Below are 26,420 nucleotides of genomic sequence, written 5' to 3'. Positions count from 1 at the left end.
CTGAACTAATTAGTGAGTAATAATAGCCCCACCTTATAAATGCCTTCCGAAACTAAAATACTGTAATATGAAAAATAAGTAATACCAATATTTGTGGGAGAAAAAAATAATAAATAAAAAAACCAGAGCACAGCTAATAACATTCCTTAATGAAATTTATTAGGTATGTTTTCCAAAGAGACAAGGATTTATTATGCATCTGACACAATGCAACATTTCAAAGCTTAACTTGAGATTTGCACATTTTTAACACATTCACCTCAGTGAAAAGTGAAACTAAAAATAGGGCAGTTTGCTAGGAGACTACATTCTCTTTAATCATGAATACACTGAATGTTTTAACACAAAGGTAAGATAATCACAAGACACTGATCACTTCAAACTGCAGTTTTTCTACATAGCACAGCACAGATTCTTTGAAGTGTACAAATGTAGGTTTAAAAGCACAATAAATGTTAAGGATTGAAACGGAAGATGAATATGACCAATCTACTTCTTCCTTCCTCCTCTTTCCTTAAGGGCCAGATGGATGACGGATCCATTGTTCATGTTGTAATAGGCCAGAGAGTTGGAATCTTTGATGAAAATTCCCTGGAGAATCAAACACAACATGAGATCTTAGTTTTCAAAGCAAGTATTTTATATTTCATAATGCCATAACTAAGATGCATCTTTTAAGTATTCACGGTTTAAATTACCTCATACTGCAGCTTCTGTTTTCCAGCCGGCATACCAGTGGCTTCATGGATCTTAACCTTGATGACAGACACCTGAGGCACAAGATGGCATTTGATTAGCTCACATTTTCATTAATTCTATACAGATGTTGTATAATCCTTAAGATTAGTAGTTAAAGTATGTACAAATGGTGCAGACAGATCCTGGATGTTGAAGTGTTTACCTGGTCTGTGAGAGGCAGGGTGAAGTTCAGCACTTGGCCACTCAGTTTCCATTCCGTCTTGTCCTGCATGTTGGGCACCTGGACCTTGACTGCAACAGGCCCCTAAAAGATAGTAAAGGTCAAAAGAGTTGAATCATATGATTCATGTAATAACAGTAATACAAATACTGATTGCTAAGTGCACGAGAAACACTTTGTTTCCAACCCCTTTGTACCTTGTTCCTGCGCAGAAACTCCTCTTCTGGAATCAGGTTGTCCTCGGTCTTCATCTTCTTGCTGGAGGGCTCGTCCTCATGAGGAGGAGGAGGATGGGCAGGAGGCATGGGGGCAGAAACAGTGCTGGGAGGTTGAGGCACAGGGGGAGCAGGTACAAATGCTGAAAAACAAAAATGAGTTAATTAAAACAATTATTTATAAAATTAATCAATATTATTAAATTAATTCAAATTTATTTATTTATTCATACACCATTATCACAATTTTAATAAACAACATATAAAAGTCTGTTGATTAAATATTTATTGAAATGTTTATTAATATATCTATTATTCTGAAAACTCACCAGCAGGAACCACCATGGGTGGAGGTCTAGGAGCCATAATATGAGGCGTAGAGGGCGGCATGGGCACCACATTGATGCGTGGGGCATGCAGCATGGGTGGCATGGGGGCCAGAACTTGCCCAGGGGCCAGGCGCACCACAGGGGCCACTGGAGGTCTGGGTATGATAGGAACAGCAGGGAGCAATGTGGTCCGCACTGGAGGTGCCATCTGGAATATACGAGAGAACCTTTTGGTTAGAACTAGCGCTTTCATTTTTTCATTTTTGTGTTTGTCTCAGTCAAGCTGATCTTCCAAAACCCCTGAATGCAGAAACAGACTGAGACTCACAGAAGGTGCGGTGCTGACTGGTGGGTTGGGTTTGGGCATGCTGGGGACTACTGAGGGCAAGGGAGGCTGATGAATCTCGTTGGGCTTGCTGGGGCCGATCTTCTCCTTGGTGTCGTCCTCCTGTACCAGGCCTTTAGCTTTGTGGATGGCCTCGATCTGCTCCTGCAGGGTGATGTTAGCCTGAGCAGCCTGCTGGGTACGAGCCATACTGCCTGAGTGACCGTCCCATGTGACCTGCAGAGAAAAGAGGATGGGCTGTTAGACGAACACTAGTCCTCACTCAGGGGAACACACTGAAGACGATAAGCATAGTAATGTTTTTAGTAATGAAATTATATTCATTATTGAATATGTTTTATTCTGAGAGAATTTCAAGGTACTACACAATGTTCATCTTAAAATGATTCACCATTTTTATATAAAATACAATGAAGTCCCACATTAAATACGTCCTATACAAAATATATTCATTTATTTTAACTTAACTTACATATTTTTCATTTTTGATTATGAATTGTAACTTAAAAAAAAAAGTTTTTTCCCTAAAGTAAAGATCACTAGACAGTAAAATGATTCGTTTGAGTGATCTGGTTTAGGTTTTAATGGGTGTTTCTTTAACTATGGACACTTTTTTTTAGTCATGCAGATTTTTAAAAAGACTCTAAAAACCCATTTTCACTATAGTTTTAAAATTAATTTGTCTACTTATAATTTTGAACAGTGGATATATATTCTTTTCTTTGTGTTTCTTACCTTCTCCTCTGGTTTCTGAATCTCTTCCTCTCCGATCTTCTTACCGATGGCCGTTTCTTCCACACCGAAGATATCGGTACGTCTCTCGGCCAGCTGCTTCAGGCTGCTCTCAATGTCCAGGCCAGGAGCGTACACCTCCTCCTCGATCTGACGCTCTCGGATGCTGCGGTCACGCTGCTCCAGCCAGCGGGGGTCCAGCAGGCCGATGCGCATGTGCTCCTGCATCTTACTGGCTTGGATCTTCTCTCCAGTGATGGGAGAGATAAGGTACTCATCAGGGACGGTCACAGGAGGCAGGGGCTTAGACGCTGGAAGATGAGATAGAAAGTGAGTGGAAGCAATGAAATATGTGCTGTTCTAGTATGTTAAAAGTGTGTTTTTAGAAATGCACTTACCCTTGGGGTCATAGTCTTTGCGGATTATAACCTGGTCCGGGGTAGGGGGCAGAGGTGGTGGCAGGGGGTTATCAGGGGGGAGAGGAGCCTTCATGCCATCATCCTCATCATCAGAGCCCTATTGAGAGAGGAAGAACAGATACTAGTCAGTCAGAGTGATGATTTACCCATTTCTACAAACTGCTCATCTATTTTCTTAAGTGAACATGGAACTTGTTAAAGCTTGACTGAATCGTCCGTGTCTCTTTGGTATGAACACCCTGATTGTCTCACCTCGTCCATGTCCTGCAGCTGTGTGTCCTGGTCCATCTGAGCAGTGTGTCCATCCACCCTGCGCTCTCTCTCATCCTCTTCATCTTCACTCTCTACCTCCATCTCCACCTCCTCACTCTCTCCAAACTTCTCATAGCGCTCCTGGATCAGGATACGAGCACCCAGCTCCTCAGGAGTTGTGGGAGGAGGGAAATTACCTGTAAATTGAATAATAGTTATATAAATTAGTGGTATTTATGAATATTAATAATCTGACTTTAACAGGGATTAATATGTACAAATATTAATACTAATATTTTTATTGGTATAGTACAAAAAAATTCTCCATGGAATGGAATTGACTTTGGGATTTAGGAAGCTTTCTCCTGATGCAATGGTATGTTTGTGACAAACATTCTGAAACATCTAGAATGACATAAACAGTGTTAATTACTCATGCTCACCTTGCTCATTTGGTTGGAAGTCCACAGTCTCCACCACCACAAAGTCATGCCAGTCAATCTGAGCATAAGCCACTCTCTCCTTCTCTCGCTCCTCCTCTTCCTTCTTCCTCTCTCGCTCCTGGAACTTGGCCCACTCCACACGATACCTCACCTAAAATATTTGGGAATGAAGTGATGTATTTGCTTATAATATGGCGTGTAATCTATCTAAAAATGTCAGTTCTACTCTTTGATTCACCGTAAATTCTCTCTGTTGGTTTTAAAACACCTGAATCAACATAATACACCACTGTCATATTAGGCATATCCTATGTAGACATCCACTATGTGTGATCTGGCTGTTGTAGTTACCTGGTCCAAGACCTCACGTGGGTTCTCTGCTTCCCTCTTCAGTTTCAGCAGAAGACCTTTTGGAGGGATTAAAACCTGCAAGAAGCCAATCATTTCAGTGAATTTAATGTCACACTTGAATAACCTGTCCATGTAATTATGTTTCCCATAATACCCAGCTCTCTTTATCAACCTAAAACTGAATTGTCCCGAGTATTGATGCCGTACCTTTGTGTATTGTTCCACCAGTTTTGTAAAGTAGTTGAACAAGCTGTGCTGTGGTCGTAGAAAGTCAAACTGGAAGTTCCTCTGCTCCTTCTGCATCAGCTGTGTGAGAAACTGGCGGCCATTTCGGGCGACAAACTGCGCGGTCAGCTTCACCACATCCAGGTCAAAGGCTGAGATGGAGGGAGGGTCAGCAATAAACTCAAACTCTGGTGGAGGCTCCTTGGGCACCACTGTCTCATGGATCACCTGTGCTTGAACCTAAATTACCACACATGTGTAAGTACTGGATAATAGGTTTAGATCTGAATAACCTTTAAATCAGACTGCTAGATTTATTTCTAGAATGTTACTGGTGTATTGTAAATCCCTGACAAGTTCCTTACCTTCTGAGGAAGCTGCTGTGATGCTGCTTGTTGCTGTTGCATGACTTTCGGCACAGCTGCAGATGGTTCCTGAGCTTTGCCCTCCTTGAACTCATTGACTTTGTGGCGGTAGTATGCATGGTAAGGGTCGTTGGGGTTGAGGAAGTTGAATTTGGGGTTGTTGATCTCATTCTGTCGAATTCTGGCCTCAAACTCGGGTCCATTCCTACAAACAAACAAACCAAAAAGTGGTTAATTATGAGTTTAACCAAATACAATAAAGAAATTGTGCACTACATTATAATGTCAAACCTGGCCACGAAGCTGGCAGTCTTGTCAACAATATTTCGGACTTCAGGAGGTGGGTAGATGATTCCCACAATAGGCTTTGTGGCTGGAGTCTCTTCCTTCTGGTCCTCAGGCTGTGGATTAAAACATTGCATAGTTTAATTAATCTTGTTCTTCACAAAAATTACCAGCCAAATTTCAGATACTGGCATTCATTTGGTGCATTTCCTACTATATCTTAATTTGGCCAAGAACAGTCATTATATACATATATAATAATACAATATTTAAGAATTATGCAATAAATAATATTTGGCATTAATTTATTTACTTAATAAATGCAATAATAGCTGGACTATGGAAAAGTAACGAAAAAAAAAATATATATATATGATTAAAGTTTGTGAAAGGGGAGGTCTATTCATTTTCCTTACGTTACTCAAACCACGATCTACAAATATGCAATATTATGCTCAAATAACATGTTCGTTTGTCTGCGGAAGATAAATGTGTTTGTAGGTTTTCAATACTGTGTCTAAAAAAAAGAGATATGAACAAACGATCACCTCATACCTTGTTATTTAGCTCCGGCTGCGTGATCTGCACAGGCCCAGGCGGCATGACTGCGACACGACGCTCTTCTCAGACCGAGACAAATACGCTAAGAAAAACAAAGAATTTTCGTCCGTTTACATCGTAAGTTTTGGATAAAAGACAACGTTAAGCCTTGATAATTACTGAAATAATATAATTCTATGTCCACTTTCATAAAATTTCACCAACCTTTCGTAACGCCAAGCCGCCAACCGCCACACAAGAAAAGACGATAGACAAAATCACTTCCGGTAGCAAGACCAATAAGGATTGTGGGAAATGTAGTTGAAGAGAAACGATACTGCCTACAAGCAACTATGGAAACGTAAAGTAAATAGAGATTATGCACATGTTCCTGCTCCGAAAACTCAAACGATTGAAGAACAGAAGTAGTTTTGGTCAGTTGAACGATGACTCATCTGTTGGGTCGCCAGGACTGTATCGACAGTCTTCGCAGAGATCTTATTGATTTACAGGGAGCGGTTCTGGATGTGTTTTCTAAGACTGGACCAGTCCGTTTCCCATCATGGAAGTTTCCCGATAAACTATCATGTAATCTGGACTTGGTCAGCCTTTTAGAAGAGTATGATTATGTGGACGGAGATGAAGAGTTCAGTCAGCACTCGCATATAGTCCTGCAAGAGCTGCTGATTGACAGGTAACGTTAACGTTAGTTCATTTGTGTTATAGTTAAAGTTTCCTGAAACACTGAAAATGTGTGTTTATATATATATATATATATATATATATATATATATATATATATATATATATATATATATATAATTTTTTTGTATTTTTTTATGTTTATTTATTTATATTTATTTATTGTATTGGTTTATGTCAATCGCACTTTAATATTTGAACTAACATCATTGTCACTGTGTGTGTATGTGTGTTTGTATTTTATATATATATATATATATATATATATATATATATATATATATATATATATATATATATATATATATATATATATATTATGTCGTTTGTTTGTTTAAATGTGAATTAACTTATAATGCATAATTGAATTGAATGCATTATATAATGTAACATAAACAGTTAAGTGTATAGTTTTATTTTCCCCAAATCATGATGTTCATTTTTGTGTTTGTCAAAGATTAATGCTTCTTCTTCAGAGTTTTAACGTTCATGCTGAGCTGCTGCTTGAAAAGCAGAGAGTTTTGTCATCTGATCAACATGAAGCCTCTGTTTCCATCGGTCCCGTGGTCAAATGCTACTGGAGGAACCTGCTTCAGCTCAGCTGGCAACAAGCAAAAGAGGTAAGAAGGGTGATAAAGACAAATCACTAAACACTTGGTCAACGCCTATCAAAAATTATCCTTGCTAAAGGGTGTCTTCTTACAGAGTACCAGTAGTGGACAGCAACCTCCATCTCAACAAAGTCCATCCATTACCAGAACAGCAGCAAACACTACTACCAGTAATACACACAAGACACAGAGCACCTCCATGACCAGTGTCCAGAAAACCATCACAGATACCCCAGTTTCAACTCCTCAGCATGAGAGAGCATCCACTGCAGGCTCATGTGTGTCCATTCACACCGTAGGCTGTCAGACAGTCGAGTCGTCCCTGGTGCCCTGCGAGGCCTGTGCTTGTGTTCAGGCGGTTCTGAAAGAGAGCAGTGGTGCTTTAGTGTCACTGTGCCAGTCTCTGGGTTTGCCTTGCTCCATGCAGGGCTTCCTGGAAGCTGTGGAGGAAACTCAGCAGTTGGGCCGCTTGTCTGCATGTGACATTGCTCAATGGGCAAGTGAGCAGCGTAGGGATATGAGCCGTGTGGGGAAACATGTCCTGGAGGTGAGGTGCCTGTTCACACTTTAGTCAATTTATTTTGATTAGTTCAATCATTTGATTTCATGAAATGTTCTTGTTTTTCACTGGAGGTGAGAGAAACAGTTGAGCCTCTGAAGAAGACGCTGAAAGAGACAGAGATGGAGCGAGAGAAGCTGAGAAAACAGCTATCAGATGTGGTCAAAACAGAGAAGGAGGAGAGGAAGAAGATGGAGGAGGAGCGGGAGCGCAGAATGCAGGAAGTGAAATCCAGGGCAGAGGAAGCAGTAAGGAGGTTAAAGCAGGAGGAGGAGGAGTTAAAGAGAGGTGGGGGTTTTCTTAAACTCATATGTGAAAATTCTTAGATTACAGTTAAACAATATAAAGTAAAAATCATATAAATTCACAGGCGTAACATTGTTGGAGCAGCGAAATTCTGAACTCATGGCTGAACTGAATTTGCAAACAGAAGCAAAACAGAGTCTTGGTAAGCAGGACATCATCAAATACTGGCCACTTGAGTGAACTGGAATAAAATGTTTTAAAAGCTTTGATTTTTGCAGTAATATAAAATACATTAATGTTCATAAAACATTATCTCATAGCAATTATTAAAGATATAACATGAATTGGATCAGATGTTTTACATTTCTGATGTCAGTGACCCTAAAATATGACATTTAATAAGTCATTTAATTTTGTAATTTAAGACAAAAGTCCTTGTTTTCTACCCATATTTAAAGTAATTTAAATGCATTGCTTCTCAAGAAAAATATTTTTTTTATACATCTAATAGTGCTTTACAGCTTCAAGTGAGTAAGTAGAAACTCAAACACTAATATAAACTGTTATTAAACATTCAAAGTATATCAAGAGGAAGGATTGATTTATTTTTCACAATACAATAGACCGTTTTGATCATTTGATAGGCTTCTGCAAAACTGTGACTGATCTCTTCATTTCTTTAGAAAGCAGAACAAAACAGTACATTCTTTAAATGTGCGTAAAAAATATTAATTTAAATGTATTTAATATCTTAGGATGCACAGTCCTAATAAATACTTTTCTAGAATATTTTGGGGGGGTTTTCTCTCTCAAATTTTCAATGGGCACTCCTCTATGATCCTCTGGGGGTCTCTCAACCCCAGTTTGGAAACGCCTGAATTAAAGAATGTAGTAAAGGCCTACAGGAATGGTTTTGGGATAACAAGAAATGTGTTTTTTTGTTGTTCTTGTGTAGAATATGAGAGGGCTACACTACAAGAGGAGGTTCATCGTCTACATTCACTGGAGACCATGTTAAGAGAGGTAGAGGAGAGCAGACAAAACCTGGAGAAGGAGCTCAGAAGTACACAGACACTGCTGGACAAGGAGTGTGCCAAGAACCACAGTGTTCAACACCAAAATGAGGTGTGTTTATTTCTATAACATGATGCATTTCCAAGTAAAACAGAATATTCAATGATCATTTTTATTTGACTGAAATATGGTCATTTTGTGCGCAGGCGCTTCAAGTGAAACAGGCAGCTCTGCGTAAGCATCTGGATGTACTGGTTCAGCAGACTGAAGATCTACATGGCAGTCTGGAAGAATGTGAGGATGAAAAAGCTGATCTTGCTAACAAACTAACACAGATCATACAAGAAAAAGATGCACTTCAGGAGCAGTTCACACAGCAACAGGTAACATTGAAAATAACGCCTTTCAAAAATATTTAGTATGACCGAATCAGCCTGACTACATGTGGTCACACCACTAAAAGTAATCCTTAGAGTTTCTTTCCCTGCAGTCCCACTGTAGTTCACTGAGTACTGAGAAACAGCAGCAGCAGACACAGATCACAGAACTGGAGGAGAGTGTGTCTCGTCTGAAAGAGATGCTAGAAGAAGCCTCCCAGAGAGAGAGGATACTGGTGGCCTTTCCTGAGCTCAGTCCACAAGCAGCCCCTCAGAGTATGATAAACACACACATACAAAATCATATACAGTAAAACAGTTTACATACACCTTGCAGAATATTATTATTATTATTTTTTTTTTTACCAAAATAAGAGGGATCATAAAATAGAAAATATTATTGTTTATTTAGTTTTGACCTGTAAAAGATATTTCACATAAATGATGTTTACATGTATGTAGTCCAAAGGGAAAATAATAGTTGAATGTATAAAAGTTCAAAAGTTTACATCCCCTTAATTCTTAATACTGTGTTGTTATCTGAATGATCCACAGCATTTTTTTCATTGTTTTTTTTTTTTTCTTGCTTAGTGATAGTTGTTCAGGAGTCTCTTGTTTGTCCTGAACAGTCAAACTGCCTGCTGTTCTTCAGAAAAAAATCTTTCAAATCCCACAAATTTTTTGGTTTTCCTGCATTTTTTGTGTATTTGAACCCTTTCCACCAATGACTGTATGATTTTGAGATCCATCTTTTCTCACTGAGGACAACTGAAGAACTCATATGCAACTATTACAGGTGTTTCACTGATGCTCCCTCCAAAAGGGAAAACGATGCATTAAAAGGGGGGGGGGGCGGGGTTGAGGGGGGGGTGTCCTCTGCATCTGGCGTACTAATTAGTCCTGATTGCAGAGCTGATAAGCCCAGTGATCGGTGGCTCCACCCACATCAACACAAAAACACAGACAAGAGAGAGAGACAGCAAATTCATGAACTGTGACAGTACCCCTCCCCCTAAGAGTGCCTCCTGGCGCTCCCAGCCGAGCCTACCTGATGATTGTTATCATCAATAAGGGAGTGATCCAAAATGTCCCTAGCAGGAACCCAACTTCTCTCCTCCGGACCATAACCTTCCCAGTCCATCAGGTACTGGAATCCGCATCCCCTCCGTCTCGAGTCCAGAATACGATTGACCGGATACGTAGGTTCCCCGTCTACGAGTTGCGGCGGTGGGGGAACCGGGACCGGCGGATTAAGGTGAGAACGAAACACAGGTTGTAATTTGGAGACATGAAAGGCGGAGTGAATTCTCCTGTACGCCGGAGGAAGTTTGAGGTGGACTGTCACCGGACTAATGATCTTGGTGACAGTAAACAGGCCAATGAATTTGGGAGCTAATTTATTAGACATGGAGCAGAGCGGAATATTCCTGGTGGAAAGCCACACTTTTTGACCCACGACGTATAAGGGAGGCTTTGACCGGTGGCGATCAACCTTAGCCTTAGTTTGCGCCCCCACCTGGAGCAGAATCTCATGGGCTCTGGTCCATGTGCGGTGACGCCTCTGGACGAAAGGTGAGCAGAGGGAACCGCGACTTCGGAATCCAGACTCGGAAAAATGGGTGGCTGGTACCCTAGACTACACTAGAATGGAGAGAGGCCTGTGGATGACACTGGTAACGAGTTATGTGTGTACTCAACCATAGAAAGTTGTTGGCTCCAGGATGAAGGATTCTTGGACACCAAACATCGCAACACTCTCTTGGTTGGCTCGCTCTGTTTGAGCATTGCTCTGGGGATGGTAACCCAAAGACAGACTGACTGTAGCTCCTAACAATTTACAGAACTCTTTCCAAAATTTGGACACAAATTTGGACCCCCTGTCAGAGATCACATCCATTGGGAGGCCATGTAAATGAAAGATGTGGTCTACAACAGTCATCGCAGTCTCCTTGGCTAAAGGTAATTTGGGTTAGGGATTAAAATGTGCTTCCTTCGAGAACCGGTCCACAGCGGTTAAAACAACCGTCATGCCATTAGAGGGTGGGAGGGCGGTGACAAAATCTAACGCAATGTGGGACCAGGGTCTCGAAGGGACAGATAGTGGATGAAGTAACCCATCAGGAAGTCGGTTAGACATCTTACCAGTGGCACAAACTGAGCAAGCCAAAACAAAACTGCCTATGTCGTGAGCCATTAATGGCCACCAGAATCGTTGCTTAACTAACCAGCTATTCCGATTTACAACCAATGTTGGAGCCATCACCCCATCAAATGACCTTGGACCATAACTCTTCCGGTACAAATAATCGACTCGGTGGGCAACCAGGTGGAGGTGTTACCCCTTCCAAGGCCGTCTTAACCTTCGATTCGACCTCCCATGTGAGTGTGGAGATAACTATCTTCTCTGGCAAAATGCACTCGGGAGTGACCAGGCGTTCGGATGGATCAAAAATGCAAGATAAAGCATCGGGTTTGATGTTCTTGGACCCAGTGCGGTACGAGAGAGAAAAGTCCAAACATCCGAACAAAAGTGCCCACTGAGTCTTTTAGTAGATCTAATATATTCAAGTTTCTTATGATTGGTCCAAACGATAAAAGGTACCCCTGGCGCTTATAACCAATGACGCCACTCCTCCAACGCTAACTTGACGGCCAACAACTCTCTGTTACCAATGTCATAATTACGTTCGGCAGGAGATAACCGGTGGGACAAAAATGCGCAAGGGTGCATCTTGTCGTCTGAGGACGAACGTTGAGATAGAACTGCACTTACCCCCACCTCTGATGCATCGACCTCCACCACGAACTGACATTAGGGATCAGGGGCGACTAAGACGGGAGCCGAAATGAAGCGGCTTTTGAGGTTGACTAATACATTCTCAGCTGTATCGGACCACCTAAACGTCGTTCTTGAGGAGGTCAAAGCCTCCAGAGGCACGGCTTGTTGGTTGAAGTTGCAAATAAAACGCGGATACGGGAACCCCAGAAACCTCTGTAGGGCCTTACGGGAATCTGGACTTGGACAATCTACCACTGCCTTAACCTTGCCAGGGTCCATACGCACTCCCTCAGAAGAGACGATGTAACCTAGGAAAGGAACAGACTGTGCATGAAAAGCGCATTTGTCCGCCTTGACAAAAAGGCCATTCTCTAGCAACCTCTGAAGCACTTCTCTGACGTGTTGAACGTGTTCCTGGAGAGATGAAGAAAAAATCAATGTTTCATCAAGGTAAACATATATGAACCGATCTACCATGTCTCTCAACACTATGGATGGGTACCGAAACCCGGTATTAAACTGGCCCCGGGGCAAAATTTTGAAAGACCGTAGTATCAGTAAGATCTGACGCTATCGGTTCTGCTTTTGGTACTGGAGGAAAAAAAAATTATGTACTATGTATTTTTGCTTAATAATGTTATCGTACACATTTTATCTCACCAAACATTTCTAATGTGTGATCATATTAAGATGTTTGTCTGTGAGATCTGCGAGATCTCTCATGCGCGCCATGGAGACTGTCTGTCAGTATCTCACACACACACACACACACACACCACAACGAGCATGGCACACGCACACAGTACGAAAACTTAATAATAAAGAGTGACGATGGCGAAGAGATTTGCTTAATAATCTTAGCGTGCTCATTTTATCTTACCAAACATTTCGAATTTGCAATATTATTAAGACATTTGTCTGACAGATCTGCGAGATCTCTCATGCGCGGCGCGGAGGCTGTCTGACAGCACGCACACGCATAAGGGGCTGTTCACATATCACGTCTTTTGTGCACTCAAGTTGCGCACCCATAATGGAAGCGACGCGATCTAAACTTTTCAGAATTCGGCAAGCGCACCACAGGTCATGTAGCTTTCACACCTTTTCCGTAACAACGTTGAAAACTCATCCAAGATGAAGGAACAGCTGATCAAAGTTGTATGTAGATTTTTTTATTAATTTAGTAGCAGAGCTACTGCAATGGATTTTTTAGTGCTGCAAATCCATTTATCCATTGCTGAAATTTCCACGTTTTCATGGAGAGAGCAAATTGCTTAGCAATGGCAGAAGCCTCAGGAGCGCAAGTGCCCGAAGGATTTAAGCAGTGCTTTAAGTGGCCCAAAAGAGGTGCCGGTACTCTATTATAGCCTATTTTATTAACGGGGGGGGGGGGGGGGGGGGGTCTATAATAAAAGATAATGAATTTCAAACCTTAACTAAACACATTTTAATTCAAAGATCAACCGTCTGTCATTACTCCTCAGTCTGCCACAAGAAACAGCAACATTAAAATCATAAACTCAAATGTCATTGTAAAAAAAACAAAAAACCAATGACTGTTGTAACAGTGCGTAAATCAGACCTTTCTGTAACGCTAACGTTAATAAGCTTAAACAAAAATAACGAAATAATTGTGTTGCGGAGTATTTTTTGTACACCGTGCCGCGAACTGTCAATCATTCCTGTACGCGTGCATCCCTGTCCTCCTCGCAGCTGCAGCAACTTGCGCTCTCTTCATCAAGCTTTAAAACAAAAAGGGGACAAAATATCATATTGTCTTTGTGCATAGGCTATAGATTAATTAGATAAATGAATATCTAAATTTGTGCCTAGCCGCCTACGGTATTTTTTAGAACTTAGAAAAAAGATGCTGCAGCCAATGAGCAGCCAGCGTGGGATGCAGGACGACTCAACCTCCGCAGACAGTTTTAAATGTTTATCAGACAATAAATACTCAAGATTTTGCTTTAGTATACTTTTCGAGACAATTACGGCCAGATTCGGGAGTCGGGACAACAGTTTAGATTTCGGGACTGTCCTGGATTTTTCGGGACGTCTAGTCACCCTACCTGAAAGAGCTGCATTACTTCATTAGCTTGAGTCTGACCTGCAGAGACATCATTCAGACTTGGTGAGGTGTCAGTCAGCGAATCATCTGATTCTGATCTTGTTCTTTCAGTATTCAGAGTCTGAAGCCAAGAGAACATATTAAGTGTTGTTAACTGTATATGATTTTTAACCGAACCGAGTGTGGTGTACACTCATAACGAGTTTCACACACCTCCGGCCACTTTGAGTTGTTGACACTTAACAGTGGGAAAAGCGACACATGCGCTATTAACTTGTATAACTTAAGGGTGAATGGGTAATGTAGTTTCTGCTCTCGGTGGGATGAATTAGGAAGCTTGCATTGTGAAGGGCGCTCTAAAAATCGGCAGTGCAGGTAAAAGATTAAAACCTCTATTAAAACAGATGTCCAAATGACAGACATCCCAACCTGCAAAAAGTCATTTCAGGGAGGTATGCCCGCCATGGGCAATGCTTGAGCAAGACTGTCATTATGTTTTACACCTATAAGAAAGGGGTACACTTTCGTGTACTTTTTTTTTTTTTTTTGGCATTCTCCTTCTGCCATGGTGCTCCTGTTTCTAGATAGACATAACTGATTAATTTTGTTCGGGAGTATAGATAAAAGCCCGCCCACACTGACAATTGATTGGTTGATTTGCAGAAACAGGCCAATCGGGATGCTCTCTGTCTTAAATGCGCTTCATACACGCACATTAGCACACACACGCAAGGTCTCTCGCTCCCTCTCCCTCTCTGCCGTGCGCGCGCTACATGGTTTGAAACACAGTATCTGTTTCGCATGCGCGCTTTTGCTCGCTCGGTCTAGATTCCGGGATATTTTAACTAATTTGCGGGTCTCAGGGAGCTGCTTTCAATATGCGGGAGACTCCCGGAACTTCCGGGAGACTTGGGATGTCTGAAATGAGCGTACCGGTACGCTTAAAGCACGTTCTGGGCGCACGGAGAGGTGGCGGTACGCTCAAGAGCTATATTTGGTAGTGGCGGTACTGAGTACCGGTTCGTACCGGCCCACTTAAAGCACTGGATTTAAGGAAAAAATCAGAAAGCGGCACGCCTAGCATTTTCCACGCTTTTTAGACGCGATATGTGAACAGCCCCTTACAGTACGAAAACTCCCGTTTAATACAAAGAGTGGCGATGGCAGAGACAGCAAAACGTTCCAAAGTGTGGTTAAACTTCACTAGAGTTTATGCAGACAACGCTCGTAATCATAAGTGCAACAAAATGTTTGCATGTAAGGGCGGAAACACAAGCAATATGTCAAAGCATCTTTCAAAAGTGCATTATGTGCAGACAGAGAATTGCAAAGTTTTCGACTGCCTAACACAATACAAAGTACCGATAAGAATACGTTTAAAGTACCGGACCGTTAAGCAGTATCGTTAAGAGTAGTAATACCGTTAAAACCTTAATGATACCCATCCCTACTCAACACGTCATTGACGAGTGCCTGAAAAACCGCTGGGGAGTTGGATAGCCCAAAGGGCATAACTAAGTATTCAAAATGGCCTCTGGGGGTATTAAATGCAGTTTTCCACTCATCCCCCCTCCTGATGCGAACCAAATGATGGCGTTACATAAATCCAATTTTGTGAAGATGGATGCTACCTGCAATCTCTCAAAAGCTGAAGACTTCAACGGCAAAGGATAAGTATTCTTTACCGTGATGTTGTTCAAACATTGATAATCAGTACAAGGTCGCAGAGACCCATCCTTCTTCCCCACAAAAAGAGAATCAGAAATATATTTCTCCATGGCCTCCCTTTCTGGAGCAGAAAGTGAGTAAAGCTTGCCCTTGGGCGTAGACTTACCCGGAAGTAGATCTATAGCACAGTCATAGGGACGGTGCGGAGGGAGAGAACCAGCACGGGACTTACTGAACACTTACTTCAGGTTGAGGTACTCTGGAGGCACGTTAGACAAATTCACTGCCTCTTCAGCAAAACAGAACAAAACACAGACGGACAGGCAGACACAAGACAAGATTCATAACATTGGGTACTTTATGAAGCAAGAGAATTGTGTCCTCAGTCAACCTTAGGATAATGCTGAATCAGTCAAGGGTGACTGAGGACGATAGGAGCCTGGGGTGAGTCCAAGAGGAGAAATGATGTAAATTCTGAGTGATTGCCAGATGTGATGAATGTAAGGGACTTGGTAGCACAGGTTATAGCGAGGAGCTCCTGACCGTTAAGGGCATTAACGGAAATGGTTTTCTTAAGTGGAATGATGGGAATTCCATGAGTTAGTGCTAGTGACTGGTCCATGAAATTACCCTCTGCTCCAGAGTCAAGAGTGCTTGACAGGTGTGGGACCTGGCCACCCACAGCAGTCTTACCGGGAGATGAGTAGAGGATGAGGCCTTATCTATGGAGATCCCGCCCGACAGTAGCCCTCTATTTACTGCCGGGCTCGGTATTTTTAGTGGACAGTTGTTCAGGTAGTGTCTCGCTCCGCCACAGTAGAGGCAAAGGTTGCCCTGACAGAAGTTGGCCAGTTCACGAGCCTCCTCCCTACTTGCCACCGCCCGGTCAAACACCTGCTTCATCTCCTCAGAGAGTGTCTAGAATGAGGCACAGCATTGGTGTTGATTGTCCCACATTGCCATCCCCCACAGTGCCACTCGTCCCGTAAAAAGGGTTAAAACAAAAGACACCTTTGACTTTAACCCGCGGCGGGGGTGGGGTGGGGGGGGGGGGGTGGTAGACGCAGTTCGAGCTGGCGACTGGGTGCTGGTGGAGTGGGGGGAGGGCTGCGGTAGGCAGGGCGCAGCGGGAACAGCGAGGTGTTGAATCTGTCAGGTCAGCTCGGACACCTGTGTCACCAAGGCTTGTACTGCTCTTCCTGTAAGGGCCAGATTGTCTTCCTGTCGATCCATACGGGTGCTGCTGCATGATAAAAACTCCTGGAGATCGCTGTTGCTTGCTGAATCCATTGTGGTGGTCAGATCGTTCTGTGATGAAATGATGTGATGGATTCAAATGCAAGTAAAGAGAGTTTATTAATAAATGTGGAACAGGGATGATGATGATGATGATGCAAACAAAGTCCAGGGAAGCCAACACTCAGTGACACAGGGTGTGGTACAGCCCAGTCTGGCGTGACGATCCCCTGAGGTGAGTGAAGACAAACGACAATCCGGAAGTAGATAGCGGTGATAATCCGTGAGACGAAGATGACCTGAAGGCAGACGTGCAGGAACAAACGAACAGCCAGCAAGGAAACTGGACAGGCAGGAACAGACAGGAACATCCAAACAATGATCTGACAAGAGACAAGGTGAAAACAGAGTGACTAAATAGTCAGCGCCGATTCTCTGCAGTTGGCGTACTAATTAGTCCTGATTGCAGAGCTGATCAGCCCAGTGATCGGTGGCTCCACCCACATCAACACAAACACAGACAAGAGAGAGAGACAGCGAATTCATGAAACATGACAATGCCAGCCTGGGGAGAGAGGTATTGTAATAATGTAAAATATGTGAAAATAATGTGTTTTTTGAAAGCATAATATGACCCCTTTAAGAATCAAGTGTATGTAAACTTTATAAATTCAGCTATTATTTTCTCTTGTAGACTATATGTAAATGTTTTTTATGTGAAATATCTTATTCAGGTCAGTACTAAATAAACAATAAAATGCATTTGGTATGATCCCTCTTATTTTGGTAAAATAATTACCATTTTGCATATTCCGCAAGGTGTATGTGATGGTGACCACTCATGCCACTTGAAAAACAGGTTCCTCTTCAGAATCAGTTCAGTGTCTTAAAACCAGTGGCTGTTCATACAATGTAAATAATGGTTTTACTGTTGTAATAGCAACAGCAGCATCTCATTTACACAGGCAAAGTGATATATGTTACTCATAAAGACTAAATACAAGAATGCTATTTGTACTAAAGGTAAAACATTTTAACTGTTGTGAACGGAGTAAGTGAAAATAGCATTTGGTTTTGTTAATATTTCGTAAGTGCATCCTTCTGTATGCACTATATATTCTGGCATTGTATGTGTTTGGAACAGCAAGAGAATGAGTAACAGCAGTATGCTAGAATGCTGTTCTGCTGAAGAAGTGGGTGGGCACTAATCTGCTTTATAGCACTGCTACTGAATCTACATTAAAAAACATACAGAAACCAGTGAGGTCCAATTCGAGAATAAATGACTCTTTTGAACTGGACAAGTGCACAAACATGCAGAGTGACCAGTGTTACCTGAAAGAAGAACTCTATGAGCCGGCTGTATAGTAAATTAAAAACATGCGCATTTCCCCTAAAATTGTTACATTTCTTGTGATTCCCACCCTTACCGGTCATTCATAACCAGTTGTTTGTGTGTGTCACAGCTACAGGGGATGTGATTTGTGATATGGAGCAACAGCTCAAGGCGAACTCAGTGAGGATCAGGATTCTGCAGCAGGAGAACACCACCCTGAGTAACAGTCTAACCAGACTGAAGGACAGAGAGGAGAAACTTCAGAGGTCTTCAGACTCTGGGATAGTGGAGATAGACAGGAGCAGAGAAGCTCCAGTGATGGGACCCCTGGACAACCCTAGCACCCCTTCTAGTGCCTCAACTCCCATCTCCCCTTCATCCATTCTTCATCATCAGACACTTAGCCTCTCTCTCCATCAAGATGTAGAAGAAAGATACATGAACATTCGTCAGGCTGCTCGCACCCGTTCTGCAGGCACACGTCGCAGGAGGAAGTGATGTCACTTAATGACCTTATAGGTCTGGACTCTGGAGCACTGATCAGATAATAGATGCATATAATACTATATAAATCAGTAGTCTGGAGTTTGAGATATTAATATAACACTTGTGATGTTCAGTTGTATGATAATATTGTATTTATGTCTTGACCATATATATACTCACTATACAAAACGAAAGTGAAAGTCCTCCTCCTTTTATGTCATATCTCATGCAGTTTGATTGGTTCCCGCGCTTTTCTCCTTTTTGAATACTTGTAATAAGCTAGACCGAATTGGGGCTGAATTTTTTTTATATTTTCCATGTTTGTTTTAGATGGTGGTAGCTAGTAAAACATGTAACGTCACTTGTTTGTACTCTACGGTTTTGTCAGATGAGTATGTGGATTAAGCAATCGCCCATGCATGCGTGGGGTTTTGCGCAACTGTATTAATTTATTGTCTTTAACTTGGACTCTTCAAACTGTAAATTAAGATTTCGTCGTATGTGGTATTTGTATCGTGGTTTCTGCTTGACACGTGAGTACAATTTTTTCTACTAATAATTATGTGTGGCTGTTGCATTAGAAGATAATATAAACATATATGAAATGCAACTGATAATGCAAAAGTTACCTTTTTACTGTTATTATTACATGCGTTTATTGTTTTTTATTAACATATGAAAAGGCGTTACCTGACTTTGCGTAACGTTAGATATTCGCAAAGTTAGGGACCGTGTCTAAAGTTACATGCGATATTAGTGTACACTTTTCTAACGTAAATCGCATATTAGGAGAATGACGTACATTATGCAATCTAAATAATACATCTTCTGCACTATACTAAGTATCTAATTACTTCCTTGTTTCTGTAACTGTACGTTAATCTGTAACTGAATCTTTTTGCTGCTCTACATAAAGTCTGCTGTTTAGGAACCAAACTAAATCCATGAGCTTAAAATGAAGAGAACGTCTGTAAAAAGATCTAAAAACAAACGAAAATCAGTAACAGGAAAATGTTTGTACAAAAAGTCCAAAGGTAAGTTAAATTAAGGTAATACACTGCAAATACTCACAACACAAACAAAGAAACATACTGCACTCACAACACAAACAAAGAAACATGTTGCAAATGCTCACAAAAATAAATAAACATGCTGCAAATACTCAAAACACTGACAAATAAAGAAACATGCTACAAATACTCACAACACAAACAAAGAAACATGCTGCAAATGCTCACAAAAATAAATAAACATGCTGCAAATACTCAAAACACAGACAAATAAAGAAACATGCTACAAATACTCACAACACAAACAAAAAAAACATGCTGCAAATACTTACAATACAAAATAGCTGCAAAACCAAAAACACTTCTGAATTTGTGTTGTGAGCATTTGCAGCCCGTTTCTTTATTTGTTTGTGTTGTGTTGAATTTGCAGCATGTTTCTTTATTTGATTGTGTTGTGTTGAATTTGCAGCATGTTTTTTATTTGTTTGTGTTGTGAGCATTTCCAGTGTGTTTTTGTATTTGGTTGCGTTGCGAGTGTTTGCAGCGCTTGTACTGTCAAACTTATGAGGACATTTTGTTAAGTTGCTGGTGCTTTTTCTATTAGCATGTGTTTTGTAAAGTTACAGCATACTGAGCACTCTCGGCCACCGCAGATCTGTAATTCTTTTGAATGAGCTGACCAACAGAAATCTGCTTGGTCTGAAAGTGACTATTTTTGAAAAATGATAGTGCGCACTGAATCTTTTTTTCTCAAACCTTTTGTGAATTCAAAACAATTTCCAATTTGTTTATTTGTGTCAAGCTGTTAAAAATGTGTTCATCCTCTCTTTTTTCCTAAATCAGAAAACATACCTCCGTGTTCAACTCCTTCGCAAAATAAAGCTGGTAAGAAAGAATATAGAACTGTGAGTTGAATAGGTGTCATATAAGAAGATTGAATTAATGACATTTTTTCTATAGTGGGTATTTCACCTGGATTGAAGACAATCAGTTTAACTTATCATTAAAATTATCATTAGTCAAGCATTATCATTTTGACAATATTAGTTTTTTCTTTGCACAGATAAACTGTAAATTTCCACTATATCGCTGATTGTGCTGGTTTGTGGTAAATTATTATTATTTATTTCTAATTTCTCTCAGTAAGGGACCATGTAAGGACAATTTTAGCGCATACTCCTTCACATTTGAATGTCACTGCTTCAGCGGATCAAGGAAGTCCAGTCAGTGCTCCAATAATTAGCCAGACAAATGTGAAAGGAAACATAACTATAAATCAAAACTGTAAGTAAAGGAAGTGTCATTCCAAAGTTTTCATGTTTCGTTTTTTAACAGCTGTGATATGAAAAATGTGTAAAAAAAAAAAAAAAAAAAAAAGTTTAATAATCTGTTTTCATCTAGTAAAAATAATCGAATGCCTCTTTAGTTTCAGTGGTCTTGCAGAATCCCTCTGATGGTTATCCTTTGCCTGAGGTAAGTGTGAGATGGTCTGAAAGATTTTTATTTTTAATACTAATATATATTTGAAACATTGCCTCAATTAATGTCAGAGTATCTGGAACTGTTTTTGCACTGTAAGAATAACACATTTATTCTGTGTATTTCTCCATGAATTTGAAAATATTAGTGCCATAAATATAACTCCATTCATTGCTTTCTTTCTGCATTAGAATCACTCGGATGTAAGAGAGGGAACAGATGATGACTATCAAATTCTGCCTTCACACAACACTGAACAGTATGCAGCCTAACTACTAATTTTTTTTTACTGATACTGTTATTTGGCTTTTTAATGCGGATCTAGTGCCATATGTTAGTGAATCAGAATGGAAGTTTTATATACATTCACCACCAACCTCTTAATTAGGTACAGCTTGGTAGTACAGTGAAACTTTTTTAATTTATTTATTTTGCCTTCAGAACTGCCTTTCTTTCAAAATCTATCCTTTGTGGCAAAGATTCAATAAGATGCTAAAACGATCCTCAGATATTGACATGATATCATCAAACAATTACTGCAGATTTGTTGGCTGTACTTCCATGATGCAAATCTCCCTTCCCATAACATCCAAAAGGTGCTCTACTGGATTGAGATCTGACTGTGGAGACCATTTGAGAATAGCTGGGCTGTCATGATTCCTCAGTTCAGTTCGAGTAGCCTACATGATAATTAAAAAAAGCTTGCATGCAGCATGCGTGCAGCATTCAGCACTCCACCAGTTGTTGCACTAAATATTTATTCTTATATATTTTTTTAATTATTGTGTTATTGTTTCTTAATTAAACTTTTTCAAACAAAACATGCTTAAACTTGCTTACACTACCATCTTAAATCATATTCCTGATGAAAAACATAATTTGTCTTACATTAAAATAGACAATGAATTAGCCTATTGTAATTACGTTAGTATATGAAGTCGAAATCAATCCCAACTTTGCTTTAAAATGCATTGCAAGATCTCCTAACCGAAAATCATATATATTTGGAACGTCCCCACAAATGACACCCCCTTCCCATTAGACAGTTTTCTAAGGTGGGATGATACATTAAAGCCATTTAAAAATCATAATAATATTGTGAATTCACAAACGATATGATTCAATAAAATAAATGCATGTAATGTTGAATGTTGCGAGAAACATCATTAGTCTTTTATCGAGACAGAAATCGAGACACATCAGACTAGGTGACCTTTTTCTAATATTCTATTGTCCTATTTTGGTGAGCAAGTGTGAATTGTAGCCTTAGTTGTTACCTGAGAGCATTGGGACCCAGTGTGGCCTTCTGCTGCTTCAAGGTCCTCTAGCTGATATTAGATATTTGCGTTGAGCAGTTGAACAGGTGTTCCTAATAAAGTGACCAGTGAGTGTATAATTTACATATCAGGAAAAGTATTGTAATCAGATCCAGATACAAGTCCAATAGTTAGTATTTTTACATTACAGTAATAATGAGTATGGCTCTATTTTTATTTTTTAATGTATTTAATGTGAAGCCAACTTCTCCTTATAGGGTCCCTCAAAAAAGTGAAAGCTCTCATCGTCGGAGACACTTGTCCTTCAAAAGTTGTTTGGAGCAACATGCGTTAACTCTTGCAGAGGTGAAAAAGGACACAAATCACTTAAGAGAGGTCAGTAAATAAAGCACCATATTTTGATTTGGTATAATCTGGTTTGTTACACACTGATCAAAAGTATGAAATATTAAGATTTTTAATGCTGTTGAAAGATGATTACCAAGGCTGCATTTATTTGATGAAAAATACCATAAAACAGTACTATTGTGAAATATTATTTCAAGTTAAAATGACTGTTTATGTTTTAATATAGGTCAAATGTATTTTTCTCCTGTAAGGTAATTTAAAGCTGAATTGTCAGCATCATAACTCTAGTCTTCAGTTTCACATGATCCTTCAGAAATCATGATAATATGCTGATCTGCTGCTCCAGAAACCTTTATTTTTATTATTATCATTAATGAAAAAAGGAGTGAATAAATCAAATAAAAAAATTCAAAGAAATAAAAAGGAAAAATTAATTTGGCAAGGATGGATTAAATTGATCAAAAGTGACACAGTTAAGACATTCATATTTTTACAAAATATTTAATATAAATGTTTTTTTTTTTTTTTTAATTCATTTTCTATTTATCAAAGAATCCTGGAAAAGAGATCATAATTGCTATAAATATTAAAGAGCCACACAGATGGGAAATAAAAAATTACCTGTATTACAGTGCATGGTGTAGCTGTCCATCTGTGTAAACAATGTGCAAAGTAATTAAACCAAAAAGTACACGATTTATAAAGTTATTGGCTTCTAAAGTAAGGAGTCGACTCTGAATCCCTGAAACGAGTCGTTATAGATTTCAAATCTTTTGCTCATCTCTATGTACGTCACTAGGAACACTTTGGATAATAATCTCCGCCTACCGTCTTGGGAGAAACAAAACTCTGACCTGATATTAATTTTAATATTTTCTTTGAAGGCTAAATAATGTCATTTCTTTCAGGTTACTGTTACCGGAAAGATTATAGACCTTCAGCCTGCAATCAGCATTCTGCAGAATGAAGAAGGGATTCAATATTCGCATTATATTCTGTATGATACCACTGCAAAAGTTCACTTGAGTTTAGCAGATAAATTTATCGTAACCATCAATCAGTGGTATATATTTAAAAGTCTTTCCATCTGTGACTTTGGCAAGGGAAATGTGCTTTGTTCAACCCAACTCACAACACTGGAGTCGTTTACACCTTTAGAAGACAATCTGAAGTCTGACAAGTCTGAAGAGACTGTGATCTCAGGGAAGATCACGGAGGCATTATTGACCTTTGAATATATTTGTTCATGTGGTGCCACAATCTCTTTTTCAAATCCCAAATTGTTCCTTATTAAATGCAACAAGTGCAGAAAAAGCTGCAGGTGTGAAAATGTTCAAAACCGAGCCAAGGCCAGTGTAACCATCAAACAGCCCAATGGAACAGACCAGAGAGTGGTGTTAAATGACGCACTGCTGCACTCCATTTTCAGCTTTAAGAGAGAGGGATACTGTGACAGTCAGCAGCTAGAGGACCGTCTGCTGAGAGCTGAGAGAATGACTGTCGTCTGTGTGGATGATGAGCCTCAGCGCGTGCTAATAGAAGCAGTGGAAGAAGCAAAGCATGTGGCAAAAAAATCTTTTTTTTCTAGATGCTGTGCCTTTTAATGTTTTTTTCCTTAAAGGTTTAGTAATTTCCAAACCAATTAGAAATTACTTTGTCTTTCTTTGTAACACAAATTAAGGCATTTTTAATGACACCTGAGATATTTCTGTCTATCAATTTAAAGTAAAGATTTCACTCCCTTATGATGAAATTGTGCCACATTTGTGTTCATTTTGATGGTATTTTTGCCCTAAACTGGATGGTATATATGCCCTAATGGTATTTGACCTACTATTAGGGCATATATAATGGTGTGTATATATGTGTGTGTCTGTGTGTGTATATTAAATTAAATTAATGCATTTAGCAGATGCTTTTATCTAAAGCAACTTACAGTGCATTCAGGATATACATTTTTACCTATCATGTATTCCTAAGGAATTGAACCCCCAATCTGGTGCTTCATAGCGCAATGCTCTACCAATTGACACACACACACAGTGAACAAAGATGGTATACTTTGAATATTTGTTTTTAATGGCATCTTTTTACTATTAATGTACTATTATTGAAGCCCAGTATCATCGATACAGTTCTGCTACTGATGTGTCTATTAAGCGTATTTTTCCTAAAATTTTAGCCATTAAACATTAAAGTATAATTGAAAGCCATTAATTTTACATTAAATATAGGCTTTGAAGAATATAACAACTTTTAATTTGTCAACTTTAAAACAATCTTTGCATAAACTGTAAATCATTTATGTATAAACTGAATATAAATTAATCTACATTCAATTTATATCTAGTCAATTTATGAACTTGAACTTAAACTGAACCAAGGCTGCTGAAAAAGTGGGCATGCACTAATGAAAAAAAGTGTTCTTTTTACTAGTTCACAAAAACATGTTCAACACAGAAGAGAGTATGTCCAAGACATTGTATGTATATATGAATAGAATAATGAATGAATAACTAATTATTCATTTAATGTAATAATATTTAATCAATCATCCATCCATTGACTTGACAACATGCATACAGTATATTACAACTCTATAAACATGCCTACAGTTGTTTCTCATTCATTAATGTTCAGTATCGGTTATTCTCTTTCCTGTTTATGTATGTTGTATGTTTAGTGCATATGCCAACTGCCAGACCACATGAACTGACAAAAATTATATGGTCTAAACTTCTCTATTATTCAAAAAAAAAAAAAAAAAAAAAAAAAACTGGCCTGTCAACATCCAAGCTATCATATTATCATTGCAATTTCTTTATTTTATATATTAATAAGTTTAACCTTGACAGCTTTATTACTGACCAAGTCTTCAAGCTGTATGTTGGCATGTTGTCACAGTGAATGAAACCTTGATATCACTGGTGTATGTCATAATATCTACACACAGTTTTCTATTTTCTGTGTTTGTTTTCCTGTAAAATAAATCTTAAATTAAATATAGAACATTTTTAACTTACGGTATATTATTTCAGCTATTTGTCAAAGAAACATTTCTTGTTTTCATTTAGTTTAGCTTGAAGTAAAATAACTAAAACTGAAATTAAATTAATGCATTTAGCAGATGCTTTTATCCAAAGCGACTTACAGTGCATTCAGGATATCAATTTTTACATATCATGTGTTCCCGGGGAATCAAACCCCCAAGCTTGCGCTTGCTTGCTTGCTAGCGCAGTGCTCTACCAGTTGAGCTACAGGAACACATATGAGTAAGAAATAAGAAATAAAAGACAAAATTATTACAACTAATAAAAATATTAAAAATAACATTACAATTATTAATGAAAACTATAATGGTATATACATTATACTAAAATAGCACTGGTGCACACATTAATAGTGAAGGATGTTGTGGTTATATTATAGGGCTGACAAACCCAGCATGTTGAAGAGAAATTTAATCCGTGTTTTGTTCTGTGGCACTGATGGGATCCTCACGTGCAGCGAAGCATGATGGGTGTCATATTATAGAGTCTACATTACATTACATTTATTCATTTAGCTGACGCTTTTATCCAAAGCGTCTTACAATTGCTATATATGTCAGAGGTCGCATGCCTCTGGAGCAACACAGTGGATTCAAACCCGGGTCTTTCACACCAAAGGCACTTTATCCACAATTAGTGAGAGTAAATGTTAAAAGTCTTTATCTAGACCTAGTTAAGCCGAGGTCATCTGGTTCATAATGATAATTGGGAAAAATTCCCATGTGACTCCTCACAAGTTCTGCTTAATCTAAT

General features: G+C 39.4%; 3 protein-coding genes across 4 annotated transcripts; 2 read left to right on the top strand and 1 right to left on the bottom strand.

Annotated features, from left to right (window-relative positions):
- Nucleotides 1-137: 137 nt before the first annotated feature.
- sf3a1 (splicing factor 3a, subunit 1) lies at nt 138-5,708 on the bottom strand. Its single transcript, XM_052563366.1, has 16 exons — nt 5,647-5,708; nt 5,437-5,524; nt 4,888-4,997; nt 4,597-4,801; nt 4,214-4,471; nt 4,007-4,081; nt 3,656-3,806; nt 3,213-3,409; nt 2,940-3,057; nt 2,545-2,852; nt 1,792-2,025; nt 1,464-1,671; nt 1,117-1,277; nt 902-1,003; nt 699-770; nt 138-591 (listed from the first exon to the last, which is right to left on the bottom strand). The coding sequence occupies exons 2-16, from the start codon at nt 5,482-5,484 to the stop codon at nt 490-492; spliced, it is 2,349 nt and encodes a 782-aa protein (XP_052419326.1). The 5' UTR covers nt 5,485-5,524; nt 5,647-5,708; the 3' UTR covers nt 138-489.
- An 82-nt stretch (nt 5,709-5,790) lies between these two features.
- ccdc157 (coiled-coil domain containing 157) lies at nt 5,791-19,003 on the top strand. The gene is made up of 9 exons (XM_052563367.1): nt 5,791-6,115; nt 6,581-6,743; nt 6,829-7,286; nt 7,373-7,581; nt 7,664-7,741; nt 8,495-8,664; nt 8,760-8,936; nt 9,044-9,206; nt 18,148-19,003. Exons 1-9 carry the CDS (start codon nt 5,868-5,870, stop codon nt 18,513-18,515), a joined length of 2,034 nt encoding a protein of 677 aa, XP_052419327.1. The 5' UTR covers nt 5,791-5,867; the 3' UTR covers nt 18,516-19,003.
- On the top strand, nt 18,620-25,344 carry LOC127963448 (uncharacterized). 2 transcript variants are annotated; one of them, XM_052563371.1, is made up of 8 exons: nt 18,620-19,036; nt 19,420-19,537; nt 20,357-20,398; nt 20,657-20,797; nt 20,940-20,986; nt 21,184-21,251; nt 22,527-22,644; nt 23,526-25,343. In XM_052563371.1, the coding sequence occupies exons 2-8, from the start codon at nt 19,459-19,461 to the stop codon at nt 24,219-24,221; spliced, it is 1,191 nt and encodes a 396-aa protein (XP_052419331.1). In that variant the 5' UTR covers nt 18,620-19,036; nt 19,420-19,458; the 3' UTR covers nt 24,222-25,343. The 2 variants fall into 2 exon arrangements, with proteins under 2 accessions (XP_052419331.1, XP_052419332.1); XM_052563372.1 differs by lacking the exon at nt 19,420-19,537 and having other exon boundaries at nt 23,526-25,344.
- Nucleotides 25,345-26,420: the final 1,076 nt, after the last annotated feature.

Source organism: Carassius gibelio, chromosome B8, assembly GCF_023724105.1.
Source record: "Carassius gibelio isolate Cgi1373 ecotype wild population from Czech Republic chromosome B8, carGib1.2-hapl.c, whole genome shotgun sequence".
Taxonomy (NCBI): domain Eukaryota; kingdom Metazoa; phylum Chordata; class Actinopteri; order Cypriniformes; family Cyprinidae; genus Carassius; species Carassius gibelio.
Note: the sequence above shows the minus strand (reverse complement) of the source record. Positions and strands in the feature narration are given on the sequence as shown.